Below are 13450 nucleotides of genomic sequence, written 5' to 3'. Positions count from 1 at the left end.
TTTTTTTATTTATTTAACAAGCCATTACATTTAAAAGCAGAAGTCACATGAATATGATTTGGACCGAAAATGAAATAAGCTGCCGGGCTCCATGCCCCCGTGGATATAAGAAGCCAATTAAATGCAGACAGTCATTAAAGTACACAGCACACTGAAAAGGAGAATAGAACGAAGTAGCTTCGCATTCATTGAAACTGAGTTGCATGAGTGTGATTCCACGCCTATTCCAAACAGCCTCTTTCTTTCCTCACAATGTTGGGTTTGCACTTCTTTCTCCTCACCCTCCCTTGTCTCCACAGTAATGGCCATCTATCACTAAATGCCTTTATCTCCCCACTTGAGTTTGTACTTATTCTTCTTTGTCGTTTCTTCCCCGTCTTTCTTTCCCCTTCGCCGCAGTGTCCTTGAAAACGCTGTGACTTTGCTGGTGAGCGCAGCAGTGAGCATCCCTCCGTCGACACACACAAATACACTCGCTCACGTGCACGCGCGTCCCTTAAAATTCTATAAATAACTCATCATCATTAAAGTCTGCTTGACTTCTTGCAAATATTGTTGGAAATATTGCAGAGAAAACCTGCATGCATTTACTGTGCCAAACACAACTTTGAACCCGCACATTTTCACACTTGGTAAATCAACAAACTACTCCAAATAGAGCATAAATGTCCTCAAATAAAAAAAAAAAAAAAAAAAAATTGTAGTAGACACCATATCTTCAGTTCAAGTGCAGCCTTGTCCATAATAAGTGGCTGCCCTAAAAAAGGGATGAGGGGTTAACTGTAATTACCCCATCTCCTCAAATAGTGTCCATTCTTCTAACAGATGGCTTGTTGCAATTAGCCACCATTGTACACTTAAGACAAATAAACTCCTCCCACAAATAGACACCTCCCTGAACGGCTGTCATTAAATGTAATTAGCTGTGAGTTTAAACACACACACACAGACATTTAAGAGTCAACTACTGAGCCTATTTGAACTGTGTTGTTTCCCAAAACAGCAGCACCTATCCCGGTCTCTCTTGAGACCTATTTATCTATTTGTCTGACCCTGAGTTGTAAACAATTTGCATACATTGCGCAATATTAAATATGATGTTATATTATGTGGAGCCGGTATCGTTTAATGACAATAATTGTTCCAGTAGTCTTACTAGATGACCGCGGCTGGAATACGGTATAAATGAAATCATTATATTTGGGAAAGTTATTGATGGACCACATTACCTCTTCCTTGTCAATTATGGGTGAAAATAATGATCAATGATTCATTTTTTTTTTCTTAATGCAATAGGCCAGTGTTGGCTGTTCAGGGCCAGCAAAACCTTCGCTGCCGGCCTAGACACTATCAGAAGAAATATTATCCTTTTACATGCAAAGTGTGTCCTTGTCTGGCACATCACTAAGAGCGTAAAAATCTCGGCCAGCGCCGACGTACACTTAACCCATTAAGGCCGAAAGAGCCTGGCTAAACATCTGTCTAAAACCTAAGGTGGAATCGTCCTCTAAAACTTGAAGTTTTCCCGGAAATTCAACACCTACAAAATAATATCCCAGCCCCATGTGGAAACATAATTCCAGAAGAATTTGTGATCTTACACGTGGCTTTCACATAGGTGTTTATTATTTACTGTTTCAATAAAAAATGTAAAAATAGTGTCAGTCCAAGAGAAGCACTATTTTTAATGAAAAATAAAATAAAATAATCAAGTGGTAATTATAGTACCATCCTCTATTCTGTCACAAAGCCGTCAATATCGTCATTGTCTCCAAACATATGTATATCTTAACCATATATCACGATCGACTGGTTCCACTGGTTCAAAGTCCACAAGTGCGTCGTCTTTTTCACTGCCGTCACTTATTTCAGAGCTTCCGCGATCGCCTGCGTCCGCCAAAATTCCGGGACATCCTCCGAGGGCCCATGACAGCGTCATGTGTAACTCTGAACGCCGAGGTACCGATTGCCCAGCCTGCCACGACAATAGGAGACTCTTTCTTTGAATGTTTTGGACTCACGTTTTCATACCAGTGCTGTGCCTTGGATAGATTGCTGGGCACACAAATGCTAATTTTCTCCTCTTTGAGCAGAAAACGACCGTATTTTCCGGACTATAAGCCGCAACTTTTTTCCTAGATTTTGAGCCATTCGGCTTATAGTCCGGTGCGGCTATTCTGTGGATTTTTCTTCCACCGCTCGGGGCGCTCTAACCGGAATGACAGTACAATTCAATACAAACTGGAGCGGCAGTTGGCAGTGAAGTGAAGATAAGTACTGTTTATTTTCTCTTGGTTCTCTTCTGTTTTAATCAGCAACGTTGCTGCAGTGTTAAAAGGCACTGTTAGGAAAGAATCTGCTCAGGTACACACATGTACATTTACAGTTCATAATCGTTCTGTAAATGCAGTAAATATAAAAGTTTTCAACAAAGATGGGTGTGGCTTATATAAAGGTGCGGCTTATTTAAAAAAATATTGTTTTTTTTTTTTTTAAATGTTCTAGAAATAGCGTGGGTGCGGCTTATATAGAGGTGCGGCTTATAGCCGGGAAAATACGGTAATTGAGACTGAAACAACAGTGGCTTTGATGGTTGATGCTGTGATGTGCATTGCATTTTGACTTTGAGTTTCCACACAATCCATTCTTATCTGATCAATTAATCAGCTGTGATTCCATTCCGAAGGTACACCACCTTCTGCTGTGGCTATACATTAGGCTTGTGAGCATGGAAAAGCAATGCCCTTCTGAAGCTCCATTTCTCATTAAGTCAGGCGTTCACTGTTCTTTGATGAGGACAGCCTATTGTCAGATTTTCCATAGCTTTTAAAATATAGATGAAGTCTTATTGTGTTGTAAGATGAGACGATATAGTCGCTTGATACTGTTTGTTCTCGTTCTGCGTTTGAGGTCACAGAGCATGCTCTGGGTCACTGGTTTGACTGCCGCCTTGCGCGTTTTCTGTGGGTGGTCAGGTATGGCCTGGTTAAGTCACTGCTGCGCCGGACTGAATATTTATTTAGATCGGCGATTTCAGGTCTGTGTCTTATTAATATGCTGATATGTGTGACAGTATCTCAGCGCCCTCTCTCTTTGTGTTATGCTCAGCTGAAAAAAAAAAAAAAGAAAAAAAAACTTCCGTCGCCATGGTGACCAATCCCAAGGGGAAAAGTTGAATGAAGCTGAATCTCTTACTGACTCCCTTTTCCTTCCATTGTCCCATGCGCATTTGCAATTTGATGCTTCCTTTGTCCCACAAATGCACACTCGAGGATCATGAATGCTATTTACCTGGTAAATGTTGCTCTTTTCCAAGATTACTTGATTGTCAAAGGATGGAGGTAGATTTTTTTATTTTTTTTAGGGCCCGAGCAGTGAATGCTGCAAGGACCCTATTGCTTTCGTAGATTGTGTTAATTTGATGTGTGTAAATTTAACACTCACACAGAAGGGTAGATTTAAATGGGGGGCAGGGATTTATTTATTTTTTCTTTCCTAAAAGATATTGACATGATCTTTGTTTGACTCTATTGTTTTTATTTAACTTCCTGTTTATGGAAGTTAAACAATGTAGCAACTATATCCCTCCCTTTTTTTAGTGACGAATGTAAGCCTAAGCGTTAAAATAAATTATATTGTAGTGTCATTCTAGGCTTCTTTACCGTGGAATTCAGTACAGCAATCAGTCTTCCTGTCTGTTTCTCAGTCCCTTCATCTTTTCCACCGGTCGGAGAGAGTCAGGCAGTCTCGAATGAAATGGCCTCGTGGGGCACACTACCCTAAATTCACCCTGAGTGAATAGTCACTGATCAGCTGCTGCTAAAGCAGTGGAGATGCCTTCTTGGCTTGCAAAACCAAAAGAAGGCCAACTGGCTTGTGTGTAGTCCACAAAATCCAACAGTAAATACACACGCAGTATTTGCCCCAATCGCCATTTTTCCATTCATTAAATAAACATAGCTAAATGACTACTCCGATCCCTAATCAACTCATGATACTCTGTGCCATTGAGTAAATCATTTTGATGACATTTTATGTGGTTCGAATAGGCATGTTAACACTAAACGAGGCAGAAAAATACTGAACGCACTGTAAGTAAAACCGCATGAGAGTGAGTCAAAGATATGCATCTTTAAAAGACACAGTAGACTAATAGCAGTCTTTTCCTACCCGTCCCTCTTATCTGCTCATCTGCCACCACAGCCAAACGCCGCTGCTTTTATTAATGAGAATGGACGGAAAGACAGCGAGAGAATGGCACACCGGGATACCTTACAGTGACATGTATGTGTGCTCGCCAGCCCGCTTTTGAGTGTTGTGGAGTAAAACCCCCATTAGGGAATTAGTTCACATCTGGACAACCCTCACAGTCATGCTCGTACTTTTATTTTTCAACTAGCAGGGCTTTGTAATGATGATTGCATACGCACCGTTTTCCCCCTTCAATATTCTCCTTCCCGAAATGTTGCTATTTTTTTTTTTCTCTAAATGTAGCTTGTTTTTTTTTTTAATCTCTTAATGGACATTTAGTGACAATCAATTCACTAGGGTGAAGGGAAACTGCATGTCTTTTGTCCTTAAAATCCATTTACTCTTTTACAGAGAGAAAATTATCACATCAGGCAGTTTAAAAGAGGCTACTTCTTGAAAGATGAGTTTCTTCTTAAATCCAGTTTTAGTACTTTCACTGTTTGGATGCAGCATTTTTATATCTTTGAAAGTAGAAAGTGCATTGCAGGTTGCCTAGCTGCTATCCACCATCTGTTTGGTGCAGTGATTCTCAGATGGTAGGACCCAAATTGCATCATGGACCCATTCCGGGTGGACAGTTACGCCAAAAAACAAACAAACAAGAAAACTCCAATAGAAAATGCAGTATATACGTAGAGAAATTAGACACTTATTTGGCCTTGTCTCGTATTTGTGGAATTGGGATATTTTACTTAATTCTACTTGAATGTACACATTTTTATACAAGGCAGCGGTGAATGAATGGTTAGTACATTAGCACATCTGCCTCGCACTTCTGAGGTTTGCTTGCGTGGGCTTTCTCCGGGTACTCCAGCCTCCCCCCTCAGTCAAAAAACATGCATGTTATTTAAAGACTCTAAACTGTCCGTAGGTGTAAATGTGAGCGTGAATGCCTGTTATATGTGTGGTGCAATTGGCCGGCGACCAGTTCACTATGTACCTAGCTTCTCGCCAAAGTCTACTGGGAAAAGTTCCAGCTCACTCGTGCCCCTAATGAGGTTAGATGCTATAGAAAATGGATGGGTGGATGTTTAAGAAACTGAGAAATAAGCCAAATGTGTGGTTTTGTTTTTATTTTCATTCATTCTTTTTGACACATGTATCTCTGGTGTACCTCCGAAATGATGTATATTAAAAATGTGATTTATTGAACATATACATGTAAATTCATAACAAAGGTATAAAAATAACAATTGAAAGAAAGAAAAAGGTCATCTATTGATGTCTTTGTTCAGCATAATTTGCATGTTGAAAGGGAGTAAGAAGTAGAAAACTTACCTTGTCCAACGTCTTGTTCTCTATTAATTGTTACTCATAATATGTTAATACATAAATAAATGTTGAGTAAATCACTCTGAAATGAACATTTCACACGGTCATGGCTGTTTAAAAGTGGATCAGGACTTTTTGTGAAATTGGTCCCAAGGTGAGACCAATTAAGAGTCTCTCATTTCGTACTCAAAGGGGCTATGTTTGCCCAAAAACCTTTGCCAATAGTTGCCGTATAAATAGTTTGTGTTAGGGCTGCTCGATTATGAAAAAATGATTAATCACGATTATTCTGGTAATTGAAATCACGATTTTTCAAGCAATCGTTGATTCGTTGGTACAAAACAAGAAAATGTTTCAACGTAAACATTTCTATGAAACACTTATAATTACGCAAGTTCCTTTTGGACCAAACTACATTTCTAAAATGTGTTATTATAAAATAAAAAAAAGGTGCAAATGTATAAATTCAACTATGATTCCCTTGTATAAACAAACGTTGGATTTAAATGCACATTAACAATTTTTTTTTTTACAATTATGCCAATTTTGTAACTGTGTGTGAGTGTAATAATTGTAATTGAATTTCGATTCATTGCACAGCCCTAGTTTGTTTTCCTCTTTTTGTGAGCACGCAACCCCAGTTTGTTGGCCTTCTTAATCATTTGAGGGTCTTTGTTCAAAACAAACAACCAAAAAAAAAACCCCAAAAAAACATTAGGCATGCAAAGCCAGGGTTGCTTGTGTGGACAGCTTTGTGTTTTGGCAAACACGAGCTTAGCAGTGAAAAGCCTTTCAAGCAGGATTAAGCTACTAAGTGTCAATGGATCACAGAACTAGTCCAAAGACCACTTGGATATGATATTGTACCACTCAATGACAGTGTTTGCATACTACTTCTAAAATGTGTATCATAATATGTTAAATTGCTCAAAGTAAGATTTACGTAAGTAAACACACTTGCTATACATTTGCGTTATAGACGATGGGGTGTGGGGCTTTGGCAGCTCAGAAGATGCCATCTGTTCCTGCTGAAATCAACACAGCAGGAGCCAAGCAGTGCGCATGTGTGCAACTGCAGTGCTCTAGGTATACTTACTGTACGTATGCTCTTTTCGTTATTCGTTAAATGAGCACGTGCGTGCAGTCCCGAGTGATTACCCTGATGACGGACGGACGGACGGGTGTGCGGCTTGGCTGGGTGTTGCCGATTCTCTCTGCTTTTGACCCACTGTCAGCAGGACATCTGCATGCACGCACACGCACATCTCCATTTCAATAATCAAGATGACAGAGTTACACTCCTCTGTCAATGTTATCTATTTCCCCCCTAAAGCAACATCAGCAGTTTCTTTTTTTTTTTTTTTGCCAACTCATCAATACTCGCTGACCTCTCTTGGCCTGCAGCTGGGCCCAGTCAAGAGTTAGTTACAGTCTACGAATGCTAAAATAAATAAAACGTATGCAGGGTGACAGCGTTATTCCTCAAATATCCACAGTTGCCACCAATATGCCCTTATTGATTTTCTTTGCCTGCAGTAAGACCCAGTCAAGGCAGAAAAGTTGGGGAAAAAAAAAATGAAAATGATTTGTGCATTCCTCAATTACAAGTATTGGAAGTCCACTTCAGGAAGAAGTTGTCGTTAAGCCATCCAACAGCATAATGTATTGCATGCTGTATAATTCTATATAATATAAGTCACAAATGTTTTGTTCTCAGTAACTTGCGTCACTCGCAAAGCTCCGCTAATCGACGGTTTGATTTTGTCATATCACATGGGAGAATTACAGTGGCCGCAATTGATGTTTCTTTTGTGCATATTTTGACATTAGACCTGAAAGTCTACCAGAAAGGGACACAAATTAACTCATTCACCGGCAGACATATTCAGACCCTCTTTTACCCTAACGTTAGAAAATTTTTAAAAAATATATAAATACGTTTCTGGGATTGAATGGCTGGACTGTGAAAAGACAAGTAAATTCGTCAATGGCAGAGAATGAGTTAAGAAAGGATCACTGTAAACTATGTTGCATGTTCAGATATTTCCACAAAGATCACAATATAATCCATAAATTGTATTGAGATTTTGCAATAAAATCAACACTGATTATTTATTGGCAAATGTAACCTGATCACCTGATCCAAACTTTCATAATCCAAAGTGATCTGGTGTTCTGATGGCCAAAAAGCGGTGTTATGATAGCACACTGTATTTTCTTATTAGTTGAGATTTTCAAGAGGATTCACAAGGTTTTCATAATACAGCAATGACACGTTTACACAATCCTGCACTAAATGGAGCCAATATTAACATTATATAGGTCATCTCCACTCCACTATTGGCTGCACTTAGGAGGTTGATAGTGCAAAACCTTTTTACTCACATCCCATTCCACCGCCACGCATTACGCCTGCCCTTTCCCGCCTCGAAAAGGTCTTGCTCTCATGTGTAGAAATGTACAGATCATGCAGGAAATGGGTCGGCTTTTTTGGAGTCTACCTTCAGGTGGCGTAGAATGCAGGATGGACTGTGATGGCTGTTAATGGGGAAAAAATCCCCAAATAAGCTCTCGGGTGGTGTAGTTTCGCTGCCATTTCTGTCCCACGTGTCTCTCTGCCTGCCCTCCTGTCTCACTCCAGTACAACAAAGCTGAACAAACACATTTCAGTTTACCGCCACGTGTTTTCAGACGCAGTAAGACAGAACCAACTGGGAACGTGATCCCGCATCAATTGAGTTTGTTGAGCGCGCCACCTGCTCCTGAGAGTTTTATTCTTCGCGTGTTCCTACGCGTGTTTGCCCAGCTCATTACCACAGCCTCGCACGTGTTTATCCAGATGCAAATATCACACTGCCAGTAAACCAGGATTCACACAAACCAGCCAGTACTAATATAACTTTACCATTTGTTTACCTACTCAAAATCGTGTGAATAGAGAACTTGTAATGGTAAAAAAAAAAAAAAAAAATGCACCCGAGAGGATGGATTTCATGGGCCAGAAATACAGTACAAACCTTAAATAGTCAGATGTTTTTCAAAATTAGCAACACTGAAAAATGCATACAAATGCTGGCTTTTAGAGGTAGTGAAAAAAAGGGTCTTTGGTTGGTATTGGTCTGAAATATGGCAACGTACACACTTCTATTAGGAAATCAATTCTCCAAAGCGGTTCCGCCGCGCTAATTAGCACTCACTGTGGCTTCCATCCTTGGTGTCCCTCCACCCTGTCTCTTCAAGAGCTCATCCCTTTTGATGGTTATCAGAAGAGAAAGGTGTAAATTGCTGCTCAAAGCCATATCAGCAATTCTCCCACACTATCCTTCATCTTTAAATCACTTCCAGTCCTTCCCCTTATCCTCCGCCCCATTCCGTTCATCCCTGTAGGGAAAACAGGAATTAATGACCAACTGATGGGAGGACACGGCACTGGTGACTTTCCCCATCGCTGGTGAGCAACCCCCCCCAGAAATACATTCAAACCTAACCAAATTGATGATGGCGGTGGTTGTGAAAATGGGCTTTGTTAGTCCCATGTGCACATCTGTGTGTGCATACATGTCCCATCGCCAGGGTTAATGATGGAGGGCTTCTCTTGAGAAAAAAAAGACACAAACTAATAATGTGCGAAAAGGAAGGAGAGGGTGGGAAGATGATTATGTGGAAGAAAATAAAACCTTTGCTTGTCGGAACATGATGCCCCCCAATGGTGCTGGGCCCAGTGGGCAACAATGGATGTTGTCTTTTACACTATGTGGCGCTGTGGCAAACATTCAGCCCTTAGGTAGTTAGGCACACATTCCTTGTCCCTTTCAGGAATCCTGGCAGGTTGTTGATGTAACTTGCACTCAAATTGCGCGTAAACAATGTTCGTAGGCCAATTCGTGACGGAAGCGATGTTACCCAACTCCCATTTCCCCATATTGGCCGTGTCCGTGTAACAGGCAAATCACAAGTGCAGGCTGCCGCTGCCAGGAGCGTTAAGGAGCTAATTGTCAGTGTTGCAGGCCAGTGGCTCGAAGCATAGAGAGCGATGGCTGCTGTGGAGAAAATAAGGAGCGACTCTCTCTTGTTTATGGTTCCCCTCTGCACCCTTTTTGCAATTGGCCTCCCTTTAAACGCTTCCCTTCTCTTGTCCGTGTTCATTATCAAATCTGTCCTTCTTTCTTTCTTGTTTAGCTGCTCAATGCTTTCCCCACGGTTTCTTTCTCCTAATAATCATTCAGTCCCATTCGGTCATTTACTGCGTGTGTGTTTCTCTTGGTCGCCATCCACAAACAATCCAGGATCTTGTAACAAAGAGAGCTATATTAAACCATGCTATCAATTCTAGGAAATAGCACAGAGAGGCTCCATTGTCAGTTGCTAGTTGAAGTTTACCCTCAACACAATAAGCTGTCGAACCTCCATATTTTTCTGTATTATATTTCTCTGATGTTCCTCTTTCCATGCCAGACGGCATTGAGCAGAATAACGTTGTCTAGGATAGTCGCCATAACTGGCGTGGATGCAGCTCAACTTTACTAGTTAACATCAAGTCGCACTTCGGTACAAGACAAGCTTGTTGAGACTGAATCAACACCACCTCTGCTGGTTGCAGTCAAGTACGGAATTCCATTGCTATGGCGACAACCACAATTTTTTATATGGGTGGGAGGACTGCGAATGCGGCATAGAGTATCATATCGCTCACCAATGCTATGCTAGCTCAGGGGGCGGCCATTTTGTCACTAATGCCGCCTGAAGATGACATCGCAGTTGCCCAGGGATCAGATAACGACTAATCATGGCTCAGCTTCAGAAAAACGGTGAGCCGTGATTGATTGTTATCTGAGCCCTGAGAAACTTCGATGTTATCTTAAGTCGAAAGAAGTGACAAAATGGCCGCCCCCTGAGATGGCTAAAAGTGGGTGCATTTTGCTGCTTAACTTATATTCCACAAACGTAATAGTATTAATCGGAATGCCGTCTTTCAACTAGTGGGCCAGCATAGAACATATCATCGATGTCCTGTGAAAAACCCTTATTTTCAATTTTGGAAAAAATAAAAATAAATTCACGTTAATGCTATGTTTGTAAAGCAGAAACACCATTCAGGTAAAAATAAGAACATTGAAAAAAAAAAAGACATGATTGTTTTTCACAGGACAACGATGCTAGTCGGGAAAAACATATGTTTGGCTTGACTTCCACTTTAAATATCAAACAATCAAAGGAAAAACATTTGCACCGTATGTTGAGGACCCCCTGTAGTGCAATCTATTTTGCCTTAATTGCGATTAATCAACAATCACTTGTACACAAGTGAATTATTGATGATCAATTATTCACCTGGTTGTACAAGGCTGGAATGACTGTTTGGGAATAAATAATTTTTTGTATGTATGTATGTTGTATGTATGTTCACACACCAATCGGTGCACATTCTCTCAGCCCTGCTGCCATATATTTACTGGCACACATGAGATATTATTCACTTAATAACTAAATAACTCGTATGTCATTTTTCAGGGGCATCTTCTCATAGTGCCGTGGCTACAGTGACGGAGGAGCACATGAGGAGCGGTGTGACAGCAGCATCCTGACCAGTAACCTTGTGTTTGCACCATCCCCTCACGCCCGGCAAACCCCAACAGCGGGCGTTAGAAGGAAGGAAGGAAGGAAGCCAGTGACCACTCCTCCTATAGGCATGGTAATGCACATTTTGCTGCACTGCACTAAGGCTCAACGATTATGGAAAACATACCTGTCAACCCCGGGCTGTGCTGAATCTTACAAAAATTTTCACGTACGTTTATGTATATATGTTACACAGTATCTGTTTTTAATCTTACACAGTATTTATCGCTCAGCGGGAGAGTTGGGGTAAACGGAACGGATATTTCTATATAGAATCTTACACAGTGTTTATCGCTCAACAGGGGGGAGGCTGGGGGGGGCGTTACTTTGAAAGTCGGCCGAAGTTTGCAGTCGGAATCGGTAACGGACGCTCCGGATTAGAGCCAAAATGGGCAAGACGAGATCGGTCTAACAAAAAACGAGTTTTTAATTAATTTTTTTTTTTTCCCGTACAAAAATTGTTATACGGCAAAAAATGTATAAAATACGGGGAAAACGTACAAGTTGACAGGTATGGGAAAATAATCTAATTGCATTTTTTTTTCCTAAAAATTGCAAACAAATTTTCAAGGTATTTTTCAACAATTAATCTTTATTACAACAAACAACAAACACTTCTTAAATCACTCACTTAACTTATATAGACGGATAAATAAATAAAACATACTTGTATAAAATTAAAGCTTACCCGATCTTGAGTTCGAAAAGTACGATAATGCCTACTTATGACATCATATCAAGCGCCAGCGGGCATTCCCACTCTGCGGTGACTCATCATTAAACATCTTTTCGTCGTCTTCATCCTGTTAATATTTGACCGCTTTACAACTTTGCATGTATGCATGTTTATTTGTCGTGGCCCAAGAAGCCACACACTATCGTCTCGGTGCGCTCAATGAGGAATTTGCTTTTAACGACATGTAAATGAAAGTCAACTCTTACACATCCGACAGCCGTGCCAATTTTCTTCACGCGTTCCCACATACGACAGTAGCCAAAACCTTACAAAACAACAACACGCGTACACAGTGAGATTTTTTTTTTTTTTCCACGCGCGGGAAGTTTTAACCATGCGAGGTGAAAAGGATCAAGCATCTTAGTAAGCTGAAAGCTAGCACGGTAGCGTTAGCTTAGCATTCTGTGATTTCCCCCTCTCCCCTCCGCCGTCCACAAAGTAACGGCCATTTGAACCGCTTTCTTCTCAAATCGCGATTACATTCCAAATGCAATTCATCGTTCAGCCCTAAACTGCACCATGTTAAAGTGAGCAAAAATGTCAGCTACTGCAAATTAAGTATACATCGCACAGCTAAACAAAAAATGCATGGTTATGCAACAGAGGAAGGATTGAGAGAGGGAGAGAAACAAGGGATTGATTAATGGTCTCGGCCCGTGACAGTGGGAGCTTTTCCCTCAGGGGGAGCAGAGCAGATGATGAATTATTTAAAGGTAAAACAAGTGCAAGGAGGGGAAAAAAAGATGGCGGGAGAGGTTTTTTTTTAGGGTACAGTGCTTAGAGGTGAAGTGGGGGAGGGGTCAAGGAGAACCGATGATTGAGAGAGATATAGACAGAAACGGTGATACCACCGAAGGTGCTGAGATTGGACTTTACAGAACTTGCACTTGCTTGAGGTCGGAAATTACCAAGGGTAATGAGACACACGCATTTGTGTGTGTGTGGGTGTGCGCGTGCGCCGCATGCAAACACAGAGCCGTGATTAGTCCTGAGTTATGGTGATGCAGTAAATGATACGCGTGACCTTGGCGATGTTGTCACCACCTAAACCACATGATACATGAAGCATCTTGCTTAATGACTCTGCGCTAAGATTTCTATTTTTAATGAACTCACAGGCCTGTACCTGTGCACAAACACATACACACTCCATTGAGTTTCACCATTGATACTTTTTTCTAGCAGTCTTGGTACATGTTCACTCTTCACTCTCCTAATAGTTTTAGCATCTATTTGAATTAGTGTTACACATAAGCAGATTCCAGTTGTTTTTATTAATCATAACTAACTCTTAAAAAATAATAATAATTAAAGTGGAAATCCAAACATATTTTTTTCAGGAATATGTTCTATGCAGGCCCACTTGTTGAAACAGTTAAGCAGCAAAATCCACCCTTGGCCATCTCAGGGGGCGGCCATTTTGTCATTTCTGTCGTGTGAAAATGACATCACAAATGGGCTCAGGTAACGACCAATCATGGCTCAGTTTCAGAAAACAAGGGAGATGTGATGTGGTCATAAGATGTGGTCATTACCTGAGCACTGAGCAACTGTGATGTCATTTTCAGTCGA

General features: G+C 40.8%; 1 protein-coding gene across 6 annotated transcripts in view; it reads left to right on the top strand.

Annotated features, from left to right (window-relative positions):
* The window catches only part of strbp (spermatid perinuclear RNA binding protein), a 69350-nt gene that overhangs the window by 24788 nt on the left and 31112 nt on the right, over positions 1-13450 (top strand). For all 6 annotated transcript variants that reach the window (XM_086054166.1, XM_086054164.1, XM_086054165.1 and 3 more), the window contains one exon: positions 11035-11215. In XM_086054166.1, coding sequence (XP_085910292.1) covers positions 11213-11215 — 3 coding nt within the window. In that variant the 5' untranslated portion in view covers positions 11035-11212. The remainder of the gene's footprint in view (positions 1-11034; positions 11216-13450) is intronic.

Source organism: Filicampus tigris, chromosome 15, assembly GCF_054856515.1.
Source record: "Filicampus tigris isolate MCC_2025a chromosome 15, RoL_Ftig_1.0, whole genome shotgun sequence".
NCBI lineage: Eukaryota > Metazoa > Chordata > Actinopteri > Syngnathiformes > Syngnathidae > Filicampus > Filicampus tigris.
The sequence above is the reverse complement of the archived record's forward strand: the minus strand, read 5'-3'. Positions and strand labels throughout refer to the sequence as shown.